The 12532-nt window shown below is 42.1% G+C and overlaps 1 protein-coding gene across 4 annotated transcripts in view; it reads left to right on the top strand.

Moving 5' to 3' along the window:
- The window catches only part of LOC141782757 (protein TANC1-like), a 119335-nt gene that overhangs the window by 38844 nt on the left and 67959 nt on the right, over positions 1-12532 (top strand). For 2 of the 4 annotated variants that reach the window (XM_074659443.1, XM_074659445.1), the window contains exons 3-4: positions 794-1000; positions 11837-11941. In XM_074659443.1, the coding sequence (XP_074515544.1) occupies positions 794-1000; positions 11837-11941 (312 nt within the window). The remainder of the gene's footprint in view (positions 1-793; positions 1001-11836; positions 11942-12532) is intronic. The other 2 variants (XM_074659446.1, XM_074659448.1) reach the window with 1 other exon arrangement.

The following is a 12532-nucleotide window of genomic DNA, read 5'->3' as shown; positions in this document are numbered from 1 at the left end:
TGTCAGAACCTTGCTGCTTTCTGCAGCAAAATAAGGTTTGCCAAGGTTTCCTCTGAGGTTCAACATTCCTGGTATTCAGACTCAGGATGGTAGTAAAAGTAAATGGTTCGGTACATTGTGTCATTTGGGTCAGCTTCAAGGTCAGTTTGGTCAAATGTATTTATCTAAACAAAAAGCGTTTGCAAGTTCTGGTCTGCATAAATTACATTAAATTGTTTTTCTTAAAATTGTCCTTTGGAGATTTATTTAACATAAAATCATCTCTTTGGATCAGAACACTACAAAAGCCACTTCCACGGTTCTCGTTGGGGTCAAGGATTTTCTACGTGACTGGAAAAAAGTGTCCAGCCAGTGGACTCTTGGCTGAGTTTGTTTCCTCAGGCACAGTCTCACTGTTATTTTCTAGTATATTTCTGCTTGTTAAGTTCTTAAAACAGAGCAGAACCCTAAAAGTTCTGCATAATCATCATTGTGAGCTCATACACAATGCTGATTAGTGTCTCAGTGTTTTAACAATGTTGTACCACAATAGCACTTCGGTGTCAACAGGTTTAAAAGTCCACAGAGCTTCATTTCCTTCAGCCTTGAAAACTCTGCTCTACACAAGCGGTTAAAAAGCTCTCGCACAGTAAGAGAAAAAGATAAGCCTACATAGGTGTGTGTTTTTTGTACTGCTCAAGGTCATTGCACACCTAAGTAGTAAAATGAAATGACTCTGCTTGTCCTTATGTCATTACATGAGGTAATACCAAAGCTGTAAAATCTGTAACAACCCTGTGGTTCTCCTCAACAGGTGATGTCCACAGCCACAGTGCCCAAAGAAGATTCTCACCAGAGGGAAACCCTCAACTCCAGGGGCCTGGCGGCGGGCACCCTAATATCCCAGATGACGTTTTCAGATTAAGCCTCGCCAAGGGCGTGTCCATGTCTCTTCCATCCTCACCTCTCCTGCCACGACAGTCCTACATGATGCCCTTGCGCCCCAGCAAGAGATCACCAGGTACTGGTTGTAACTATATATTGATCTGTTCTATATGGTTCCTGATGTTGTAGCTGTATTGCCATTGGGTAAAATACTGTGAGGCCCGAAGACAAACCAGATGTTTTTATACACAGAAATTCATTTTGATCAAGTAATACAAGGCGAGGCCAGAGGTGTGTTTGTGTCGGACGTCGAATAGAGGAAGTGTGTGCTGTGGTTACCGTGCAGAGTTAACAATCAGCTGGAATAGCGGTAGATCTAGTGAGAGCAATACCTGCGAGCGGCTCCTATCGCCTGCTTAAAGCTGGAAAATTGCCATTAATGAATATACGACAAGCTAGATTATTAATACCTGCTAGAAGTAAATGTTGAATGGTTGATTGAGAGCAACACGAGTGACTCTCAACGTGTGTTTAAAGAGCCAGAGGACCGTCACTGTGAAAATACGGTAGTAACGTGTTGTTTATGTGCCCTAGAGTCGGACTCTCACTCGACCTCCGTGCCAAGGATGCTAACGTAGTTAATTAGTTTCTTTGCAGCCGTTCCAACACGGACGGATGTATGTTGATCTGTGTCAATCTGATATCTGATGAGGGAATTACGTCTATATCTGAAACCTAGACCGATATTGGATCGGATGGGTCCCATCTCTATTCTGTACCACTCACCACCATGTGTATTAACATGAACAAGCTAAATGTGCTGCAAGCATTTGGGTTAATCCGATTCTTTGCACGCTATTTCAGTCTCATAATGGGAGCTTCATTTGTCTCTATGGGCCGTCATGTAAAAATAATATCCCTGTCTACCTTTAGGTGTTTTTGTAGGATAGTTGAACATCTGATAGAGCTCTAGGAATAACGGTCCCTCTCAGCCTTAAAACACTGCTGCAGCTTTTAACTTAAACCTCTCTGGAACATGTCAAACTATTCTGAGTAAGTGTCTGAATAACTTTTGGAAAAATAAAAGTTATACAAGTGGATAAAGTAATAGTGATAGCTGGCCCATTCTGGATTCCAGCACTTAGACTGTGAGCTCAGACTGGTTGCAGAGGATTGCTTTTGTCACTTCATCCTTATATTTGATCACCTTGTGTCAATGCAGAGGTCTCTACAACTGCACCGCGTGTTTACACTATACTGGCTGGTAATGGGCGTGTGTTTACACTGGATCTAATTGTCAATCCTCCTGGGCTCCCTTCTATCCACCATGTTGAGAACATGCTTGTCAGCAGCTGTGGGGTGCTTCAAAGAAGGGGATACCTTTGTAGCTGAACTTGTCTCAACCTGAGTCTTTGTATTCTGGAGACTTGGCAAAGAGGAGTGAAATCCTTAAAGTGGTCAATGTGGCCCCACTCACATGTGGCACTCATCTGTGGGCTATCTGGCCTTTGTTTAGAGTGCTTGCAGCTTTGATCTGTTTAGTGTAAAGATGAGTTGGTGGGAAGGGGGTAGTGTGGTTTAATCCTTATGCAAACTTGTGTTGTTCAAGTTCACATCTCTGTTAAGAAGTTGTCGTTTAGCTGCTCAACTCCAGTGTTTAGATTTAGGTTTAAGTTGTTGTTTTTCACTTCATTTTTAGTTTGTTTTAACTAGGGCTGCAAATAACGAGTATTTACATTGTTGATTAACCTGTCGATTATTTTCTCGATTAATCAATTTGTTTTTTGGTCTATAAAATGTAAGAAAATAGTGAAAATTTAATTAATACATTTATTAGTTGATAACTAAACGATAAATCTTTGCAGCTCTAGTTGTGTCAATGAGCTTTCTAACGTGAAATGCCATATTCTAATTTCAACTACAGATTAGGATGGAGATATTGTGTTTGCTTCAGTGTTTTACTTCTCAAACCGGATTTTCCACAATTCTCATCACATAATTCAAAACCTAATATTGAACTTGCATGTCTGAAATTGCGACGCAGTACATTGTGCAAATGTTCAGTGGAAAAGCAGATACATAATTGCCCAATCCCTAGAGTAGAAAAAAGAGGTAAATCAAAGATAAATATAGTTTATAATAGCCAAGTAGAGTTTCATCTGCTCATCCCCCACTCAAGTTAAACAGATCTATCCAACTACCTGAGGTGATACAGGATTTGTGATGACCGTTTTAAACCCAAAGAGAGTGTCGATGAAATGTACATTTACAGACATGACGGGAGCGAGAGATGAAGAGAGAGAAGAGGGCTGGGTTTGTGAAGGTGAAAAGGGCCCCGGGGAAGGGGAACACTCATTAAAGGCATATTCCCACTCGGGGTGCTCTGAGGCATGGAAAAAGGGGGAAAGAAATGGACTGACAAGATGGGATGTCATGGAGGACAGCCAGGGAGAGAGGGTAGGGGGATGGTTGGTAGGCTCTCCTCCACTGTCCTCACAGGTAACTGTGAAAACCCGTAGGGGGAGAGTTCACACCTCCAGTTAATAAACACATACTGCAGGAAATGTCTCAGCTCTGCGACGAAAACAACACGGGTCATAATGCTGCATTTTCTCTTCTTGCTGAGCCGCAGAAGCAGCGTAGTGTACTCAATTTAAGACTCATCCGTGTTGAAATGAGCGTGAGACGATTCATTGCCGTTATGCAGATGTTCTGTGAAATCGTTTGAGATTAGTTCAATTTGATTCACCTCAGATATCAAGCAGGAAAGCTGGAATTATTGGTACCATTTCATCCTTTCCATATCCATTTCATTACCATTTTCTTTTACTTAAATTTTCAAATAAGCTCATTTATATAATGAGCTTGCCTTCAAATGTTTGCAAGATTTTTTTAACTCTGAAGTTTAACAATATTCTTAAGAACATTTTCTAGATACCAACCTCGGTCTTTTGCCTGTTAACTAGTTTAGTTTTTTTTACTCCCATTACCCTCATTTATTTATACATGCAGTAAATCCATCAATGCATTCTCGTCTATTTGTTCTCCTCCCCATCCAGCCAGCGCTGATGCAAGGGGGAAGTGGTTTCACAGATTCAGAAAGCATTTTGTGGCTTGGCTTCATTTCCTGACACATTGGATAATCTATCGCAGTTTGGAAGGCTCAAACTTAGCGGTTGTTCTTTTCATGAAAACTTCACAGAGGGGACAACAGAGAAACATTGAGTTAATTAGGAGTGTGACGGATGCCTGAGCCGCAAAGTCCTGGTGGCGTTGAGTGCCGCAGCTTTGATCAGCTAAGCCCAGAGCTTAACCATGAAACACTGCACCCTGACATGTGTTGAGCAGCACCTAGGCTTTATAGTCTTAATAGTTTACAGGCACCCTGAAGGCCCGGGGAGGGATATTTACTGCAAGAATGTTTGTCTGAATGGACCCATCTTGCTCCAACCCAGTACAGGTCAAAGATCAGGTATTTGTAAAACTTGAACCTCAATCTTAAGTGGGTAGGATATAGCTGATGACACAGTAAATTAGGTCTTCAGGTCTTTTTCAAAGGTTAGACACTCCCTGCGCTGCACCTCTGACAGTCTCCTGGGCATCTACACAGTGACCTCCTGTGGTTGTAATAGGTTACTGTGCCATTGGGGGATTAATAGCATCTGTTGTCTTCAAGGTTACACTGCTTGGTGAGTTGCATGTGTGTAAAGATGACGCTTATACAACATATATACAAGCAGACTGCATCCCTGAAGTATGAGGTGGTGGACACAAAGGTAAATCTGTATGTCCATTAGATGTGTGACCTTTCTGTAGTCACATGACAAAGCTGTTAGCCCCATGCTTCGCCTCCCTGCCAGCCTGCAAGGGATCATAAAACAGCAATTCATATTAATTTATGGCTGTCATGGGCAGTGTATCATTTTAATTAGTATATCTGGAATGAAGCCACAGGGGGAATTGTCTCTGGCAGTCTGTTGTGTATAGTGAAATTAGTTAAGTGGATTTTTCTTTGATTGGCTTTCGGTGGTTCAGAGGCTGATTCGTTTATCGATCAGCCAAGCAGGTGTGCAAATCACCACCGGAGAGCACAGCTCACTATTCTGACATGATCTCTCTATCAAAGGATCTGCTTTTCCTGCCATCCAGGAAGGGTGGTGACCCTATTGGGATTGCTCTTTAATCGGTACAATCCTGCTGTGCTTGTACACGTAAGCTACACCCACATGAATACTCCGTCCAGATGAGCGTTGTAGTAGGGCCGTTTTAGTATTAATCTCCATTCATACTGAGAACGCATATCACACAACCCATTCACGTACACTGGGTCTGCACGTGTCGGTGGAAACAATAAGCAGTTGTCCAGTTGCAGAAAATACTATGAAGGAAGAACAGCAATGTCGAAAAGTAAGACCAGAGACTTTCTTACTGTAGCATTATAAAATGCAGAATTTAACTTTACAACATCATCAGCGCTTGTAAAATCGTTATCCATATCCAGGAAGCGAACGTGGGTGTCTGCATCATCGTTTCCAAAAGTCTCTGTTTCTGCCCGTCCAGACTACAATGCATCCCTGGAGTTTTAAAACAGAAACGCGTTCAGCAGCGTTTCCAAACATCTCAATTTTAGGGGCTCGAAAACGCCAGAGTTGTGTGGACGCTAGGCATAGACATAGCAAAAGTTATCCGTTTTAAAATGAAAACGTATTAGTGTGGATATAGCCGTAGACCCAATAGGCCAATCTGAAAAAAAAATCTCTGCAGCTTGTAACCAACTTTTGGCTTGCGCACGTGTGTGTGTGTGTGTGTGTGTGTGTGTGTGTAAGCCGATCAGGTAACTACTTTCACTGACAGTGTGGTCTGATTCCATGACCTCTTTATTGCTTATCTCCTCTTTATCTCTGTTTTGTGGCAGCAGCAGCCACACTGTTCACCCCGAGCACACTGAATGCTATACATTAGTGGTGGTTAGCTGCACAGTCTGTACAGTGTGTTTTTGTTGTGGTTATTAACTACCATAACAATTTTGTAATGTCTGTGTTCTTGGAGATTTTTTATGGGGGGCAGGGGTTAAAGCTTTGGAGGGTATTAACACAGCAGACCACATAACACAACACAACACAGAAAGTCATTTGGTGGAATTTCTCCATGGATTTGTGTGTTTCCACTGAGCCTCACAGTTACAGAGGAGTCATTAACAGCATGAACAAGTTCAAGGAACGCGTCTGCGTAAACTGAAACCACAACGTCAAACACCAGAACTGATATAATCCCTTATAACTGTAACTCATTTCTCCATAGCAATATTAACTTTGACATTTTAGGGCTGTCAATCAATTTAATTGTGATTAATTGCATGATTGTCCATGATTAATCGCCATTAATTGCAAATTAATCGCACATTTTTTAATCCGTTCAAAATGTACCTTAAAGGGAGATTTGTCAAGTATTTAATACTCTTATCAACATGGGAGTGGGCAAATATGCTTGCTTTATGCAAATGTATGTTTATATTTATTATTGGAAATCAATTAACAACACAAAACAATGACAAATATTGTCCAAAACCCTCACAGGTACTGCATTTAGCATAAAAAAATGCTTAAATCATAACAAACTCAAGCCCAACACTTGACTATGACTTGCCCCATACTGCATGTGATTATCATAAAGTGGGCGTGTCTGTAAAGGGGGGACTAATGGGTACCCATAGAACCCATTTTCAATCACATATCTTAAGGTCAGAGGTCAAGGAACCCCTTTAAAAATGGCCATCGCCAGAATTTAGCGTCAGTTTGGAGTGTTATTTAGCCTCCTTGTCGACAAGAAGCCTGTACAACCTAAAAATTGCAAGTTGCGTTAATGCATTGAATAAATTAGTGGCGTTAAAATGAATTTGCGTTAACGTGTTATTATAGCATTAACTTTGACAGCCCTAGCCAAATCATTGTTTGATTTAAAATATGTCATATTAGCATTATCCTGTATGACTACAATGTTCATCCACTAGCATCCTTCATCTCCTTCCACATCACCAGATGAGTGCAATTTATTTTGCAGTTCTGTCAAGAGGATAGGAACTCTCTTCAAAGCCAGTTGTAGCCCCTTTGAGGTGAGCTCTCCTGAAGTCAACTCCGGGGTATTGACAGTAACCAGACAGCCCTGAGGGAATATTGATGCCTTTTTGAGAGCCGAGCTGTAAAAGACCTTGTGATGCTGCAAGGACCCTTTGAAAGGTTCCTCTGATGAGCACCCAGTGAAAAGTTCTATCCAGTTCTCCACTTCACTGCGCTTCGCTACACTCCGGCTTTGGCTGCTTATCGCATGCAATCCCCTTTTTCATCTGCAGTGTGGAATCCCAAGTCACATACTGCCTAAGAGTCTAACATTGCTTCTTCAGTCAGTCCGTAGAATCAGGCTGCCCATATGATATAGTGGTGTATCATACTAGATTGTAAATGGTCGGGGGGGGGAAAGGAAAAAACGGGGCTCACTTTACCTTGCTTGAGTTATTGTTGTTACCTTTTTGAAAATGTATGACCATGAGCACAGTGGAGCCTTAATACATAATTCATAGCAGCTTGTGAAACAGCATGTGTGCGATTAGTCATGACTATTAAACATGTAGTGTTTGAAAAAGATTACCAGTCTCTCTTTGTGGTACGGTGCAGACATTGAATTAACCAGGAGAGGATAATGGCATTATGTCAGGCTGTGAATAGGGAGTGAATCATAAATTAGCATTTGTATTTTAAGTTAACAAAGCATGATGCCTGTAATACTTTCTTTGCAAACCATAATTGCGAAAATATTAAAAGCTTGATGCTGCTATTAACAAGACCAAGTATATTTCACGCTCTCCATAACTGAGTTTGACATGCAAGCACTCAGAATACCAGTCTCTTCTCATATATTATTTTTCACTTCTGACTTGAAGAATGACATTTTGGAACATAAAGAGGGCTGTTGTGAGACGGCTTTCATTCACAAAGAGCGCACAGTGTCTTATTGAAAAGTTGAAATGTGAAGAAGTCAGAGTCCATCTCGAAAGAATGCTGGGAAAACTCCTTGATCACTTCCTATAACAGCGAACAATCCCCTCTTTCACTGGCATTGACTGGACACTGTACGTTGTTGGTGATAGGTATTCCACTGTTTGGTATGTGGGTATGCGTGTGTGCATGTGGCTGCTGAGTGATAGCTCGCCGGTCATGGATTCCTGAATCTCACAATGAATACTGGCGAATAAAGAGTCCTCTGCAGTCACAGCTCGGCTGGCTGCTTTACCCTAGGGATACTCTTTTCTCTCTGTTTTTCTCCCTTTAACCCATCTCCTCCTCTAGCTTTTGTTTGCTTGCTTCTCTTCCCATGTATTTAACATGTGTACTTGCATACATTTACACATATTTACTGCACATTGGTGAGTAGCTGATCTTTTCAGTGCTCAAATTGCACTCATGGAAACATTTCTGCTGCAAGCTGAAAATATACTTTTGATAGATAGATAAAAAATCGATTCACCGATTTTGTTTTTACGATTTTTAAATTGTTTTTTTAATGCCACAATTGATATCTTTGCTTAATTTGAGTCTATGCGGAGGTAGAAGGAAGTTAACGCTTTAATTTTTTGTAGTCAGAGTAGCATGATGTCATACCCGTTCCGTATCCATCAACCAAAACAAACCGCAGCTGGCCGCAACGAGGAAGTACAAAACAAGCGGAGGGTCGGTGTGGATACGACCTGCACCCTCGCATTTCAAATCCAGAGTGGTAAACACTACACATACAACAAAGTATGGAAACACTTTGGGTTTCACACATTGCCAGGAAAAGCAGAGCTAAACATCATCTAAAGCTACATGTTAACTCTGCCATGGACAGGAAATGTTATCGTATTACGGTAACGTGCGGTCAAGCCAGCCGCCACTCGCATCTCCGCGGTCAAATCGGCCGACACTACAACTGTAGAGCACCCATATACTGACATTCATGGTAAAGACAGTCAAACGGAGCTGACCATGGATGTATAAAGAGAACGGAGCTGACGGGCAAAGCTAGCGACGGACTTGGCAAAGTTAGCGGAAGTATAGACGTGTGACTACGTACGGTTTTCAAAATAAGATGTTAACAAAGGGAACTGTAAATACAAAATACATATATACCATGTATGGAAATAAGATTGATTGAATTATATCCACCAGAAGTATAAAACATTACATGTCCCTTATAAATTAAAAAGAAAATACAACTAATTTGTGAGGGCTATGTCTGTTCAAAATGTACCTTTTTAATCAGTCCTGTAGCTTCCCCTCGCTTTAATGAGCTCCTGCCTGCTTTTTGGAGGACATCAGGATGAGATATTTCTCATTTGTCCTCTCTGTGTGGGGTACGTTCAGAATACTTGTTAATTGTGTACCAATTAATGTGCATTGTGAATAGGTTAACACTCTGGATTTTTGCATGTGATAAAAGTGCGAACACGTCTCATTTCTGCCCCTCTCTCTCTCTCTCTCTCTCTCAGTGTCCTTCAAGGGTCACACATCTGACACTTCCATCTCTGCGACCTTTTCATGCCTGTTATAAACTGCAATTGCTCATTCGTCAGTGCTTCCATCTAGAAGGACAGCGCGGTAATGGCACCCTGTTAAATCTTGAGATTAGATTTTGAATGGAAAAACAAAACCCCCGTGTGCTTTGTCTATCATGAGCTGATGCTCAGACATCAGAGTGTTGCTGAAGGACCTCTTCTCTGTATTATCAGCCCCTCAGATGTGGCCTAAAATTACCCTTGATAGCCAGCCACTTGTTTGTCATTTCACGTGTGGATCCTGTGTTCCTCTTGGCACTTTGTGTAAACCGAATCTGAATTTAAGCATATGGTTTAAATTACTCCAACTATGCCCCCTGTTGTTTTTAGATGAATTACACTCAACGGATTATATTTAGCAGTGCGCTTTCAGTCCAAGATATTTACCTGAACTAAGTGTGTCTCACACACAGCCCTCTCTATCTCTGTCGTTCCACTCTAATTGGAGCCGTGTGACTCCTGGGTAATAGGTTGTGCCTGACCATCCACAGATGAATGGAGGGTTTTCAGGACAGACTCTTTGGCTTTGTCTGCCAAATAACAAGCTGACATGGATTGCTTTAGTAGATGCATCACTAGATCAGCCCCCTTCAGGTTTAGAACTCATCCATGTACACAAACCAAATAGTCTGTAACACCTCACATGTGTTGGAAATCCAATCTTTAGATTATAGTGCTTTTAAATGAGACCAATCATCACCTTTATTTTCACCACATTATACTACGACTACTGTTTCCTGTTCCTCTGACGCACGACTGCATTCGGCTTTGGGCTTTTACTTTGACTTCTGCTGAGAAGCAAGAGAGCACCAGTCTGCAGAGGCAGAAACTCTTCTCGGCTATCAAAAGCACCGTTCCTCACTATGCATTTCAAGTCGCATATCCATAGATGGCACTGTGCATCAAGATGACTTTGACTCTCATGCTTGGTTTGTTGCAATGACACTTCCAGATCATTTCCCCTCACATGGCTGCTGCTGTAACTCCCCCCTTTCCCCTCTCCTCACCTCCACTTTTAGTATCTGTGGCCAAGATCACAGCTGCGGTTTAAGAAATAGTCCCATCTGACTCCGAGGATTTTTTTTTTTCCTGGAGGTGGGAGGGACTGGTTATCCAATGTGGTAATAGGAAATGGTTATCTGTGTTCTGCCATCTAATCTTTATGTTATGACTGGGGTTACACATACAGTCATCTGATAACTGGAGTCTGGAAGAGGAGGAGGAGGTTTGGAGTGGGTTACAGTAGGTCAAGGTTGGAGTAGCATGGAGGAGTGGCTCAAGGGGAGGCATGCTGTTGCCGTTCTCTATGGATTTATGGATCTAAATTATACAGTCACCTCCTGTTTTCACATTATTTCCTGCAGTTGATTGTTTGCTTTTGAGTCTGGAATCTGGATTTCCTTTTACACCAGAAATTGTGGGATAGAAGTAGAGGACTTGAAATGTGCACACAGCTAGTTGCTCGGGAGATGTTTGTTTCATGGCTTAGTATTTAGTCTAGTGTCTTTGCTGGATCTCCTGCACGTATAAACAATTATACTCTGTTTTAGGAAAGATTAGTAGGCCTTTGCTACCACTTGAAGACTATTTAGGGCAGATTAAAAGAATATTTTTTTAGACAACTGGCAAATCGCTTTGCGCACACAAAGATGGAAATGTTGCATAAGGGGCTGCGTCTCTAGTGGGGTGAGTATCTCAGCGGTTTAAAGTTCGGCACAGTGAGCAAGCATTTTTTTGTGGAGCTGTGGGATTTTCTAATTCTGTCACGGTGAGAGCAGAGCGAACAGAGCAGCCAGCTAACCTCGACTCCTCACTAAAGACAAAGACGGTCCTCAGAGGACAGTACCGCTGTCCCAGATACATCATCTGACTTAAAGCGGGACACAAGGACCTTAATCTATCCATATGGATCCTTTAAAGCAATAACACAGTATACTTTAGAGGGACTGCTGATCACAGATCAACAAGCAGGAAAACTCTGTCTGTTCTGTGTGTTTAAATACTCCTTTTAAAAGTTCATTACGAGGCTAATTGTTGTCGTTTCCTGCTGTAGTTTACATTCCCAGAGCTGGCTGGCAGTGTTTTACTGGGAGGCTCTGGTCATGCAGACGATACTCTGGGTTGTCAGACAGACCAGAGCTGCTATCAGCGCGGGGAGCTGTCTGAGAGAGTGTGTGTGTGAATGAGTTTGTGAGCCACGGAGTGCAGCCAAGCCTGTCCAACTAAGACACCACCGCCTCTCATCTCTAGTCCCATCTGGAACACGTTAATCCAGCGAGAATCTCTCTCTCTCTCTCTGTTTCTCTCTCTCTCTCTTTCTCTCTCTCTCTCTCTTTCTCTCTCTCTCTCTCTCATTCTCCCTGTGTCTTCGGTTCGTGCCAGCAGGTCCAATCAGGAAGCCCAAATATGTGGAGAGTCCTCGCGTTCCTTCTGATGCCATCGTTTCAGCGCTGAGGAAGGTGGCTGATAACAAGGAGTCCTCACACAATGGTGAGTTTTGCTTTTTTTTGTTCACTTCTTGTGTATATGTCTGCTTGTGTTTTTTTTTGGAAGCATTGGAAAGTTGAACAGGCATAAGATTGAGAAACACACATGTTGTCAGCTGGAATCCACAACCTTGCCCCTTCATACTGTGATCAGTCTTCATGTGTTATATAGAATATCGTTGTTGTGTCCAATGGGGTCAGGGATAGGTCTCTAGGTAATTTAAGGGTAGCATCAGTTCCTGCATGAGTGGTCCCTGTAAGTACCAGTGCGTTTGAGCAGTGTTCCTTCATGTAGCCTCTTATACAAACACACAATAGTGCCGTGTTTATTTTAAATTGTGTGTTTAGATTACAGAGGAGTCAGTTTTCCTCTGTGCGGGGACACATTGTCTGCCCGGAGCACTGGATTTGTTTCATAGGAAGACCTTAAATTTCTCAGTAATTGTATACTGTATGTGTGTTCTTGCACGTTTCTGTGAGGTGTTCCTTTGGTGTTATTCCCTCCTGTGTTGGGCGTTATGTGTTTGTGTGTGTAATGTTCCACTAAGTGCTCTCATTTGGTTTCCAGCAGAGCAGGGCAGGGCTCAAATTCCCG

The sequence above is a fragment of the Sebastes fasciatus genome, chromosome 14, assembly GCF_043250625.1.
Source record: "Sebastes fasciatus isolate fSebFas1 chromosome 14, fSebFas1.pri, whole genome shotgun sequence".
Taxonomy (NCBI): Eukaryota; Metazoa; Chordata; class Actinopteri; order Perciformes; family Sebastidae; genus Sebastes; species Sebastes fasciatus.
Note: the sequence above shows the minus strand (reverse complement) of the source record. Positions and strands in the feature narration are given on the sequence as shown.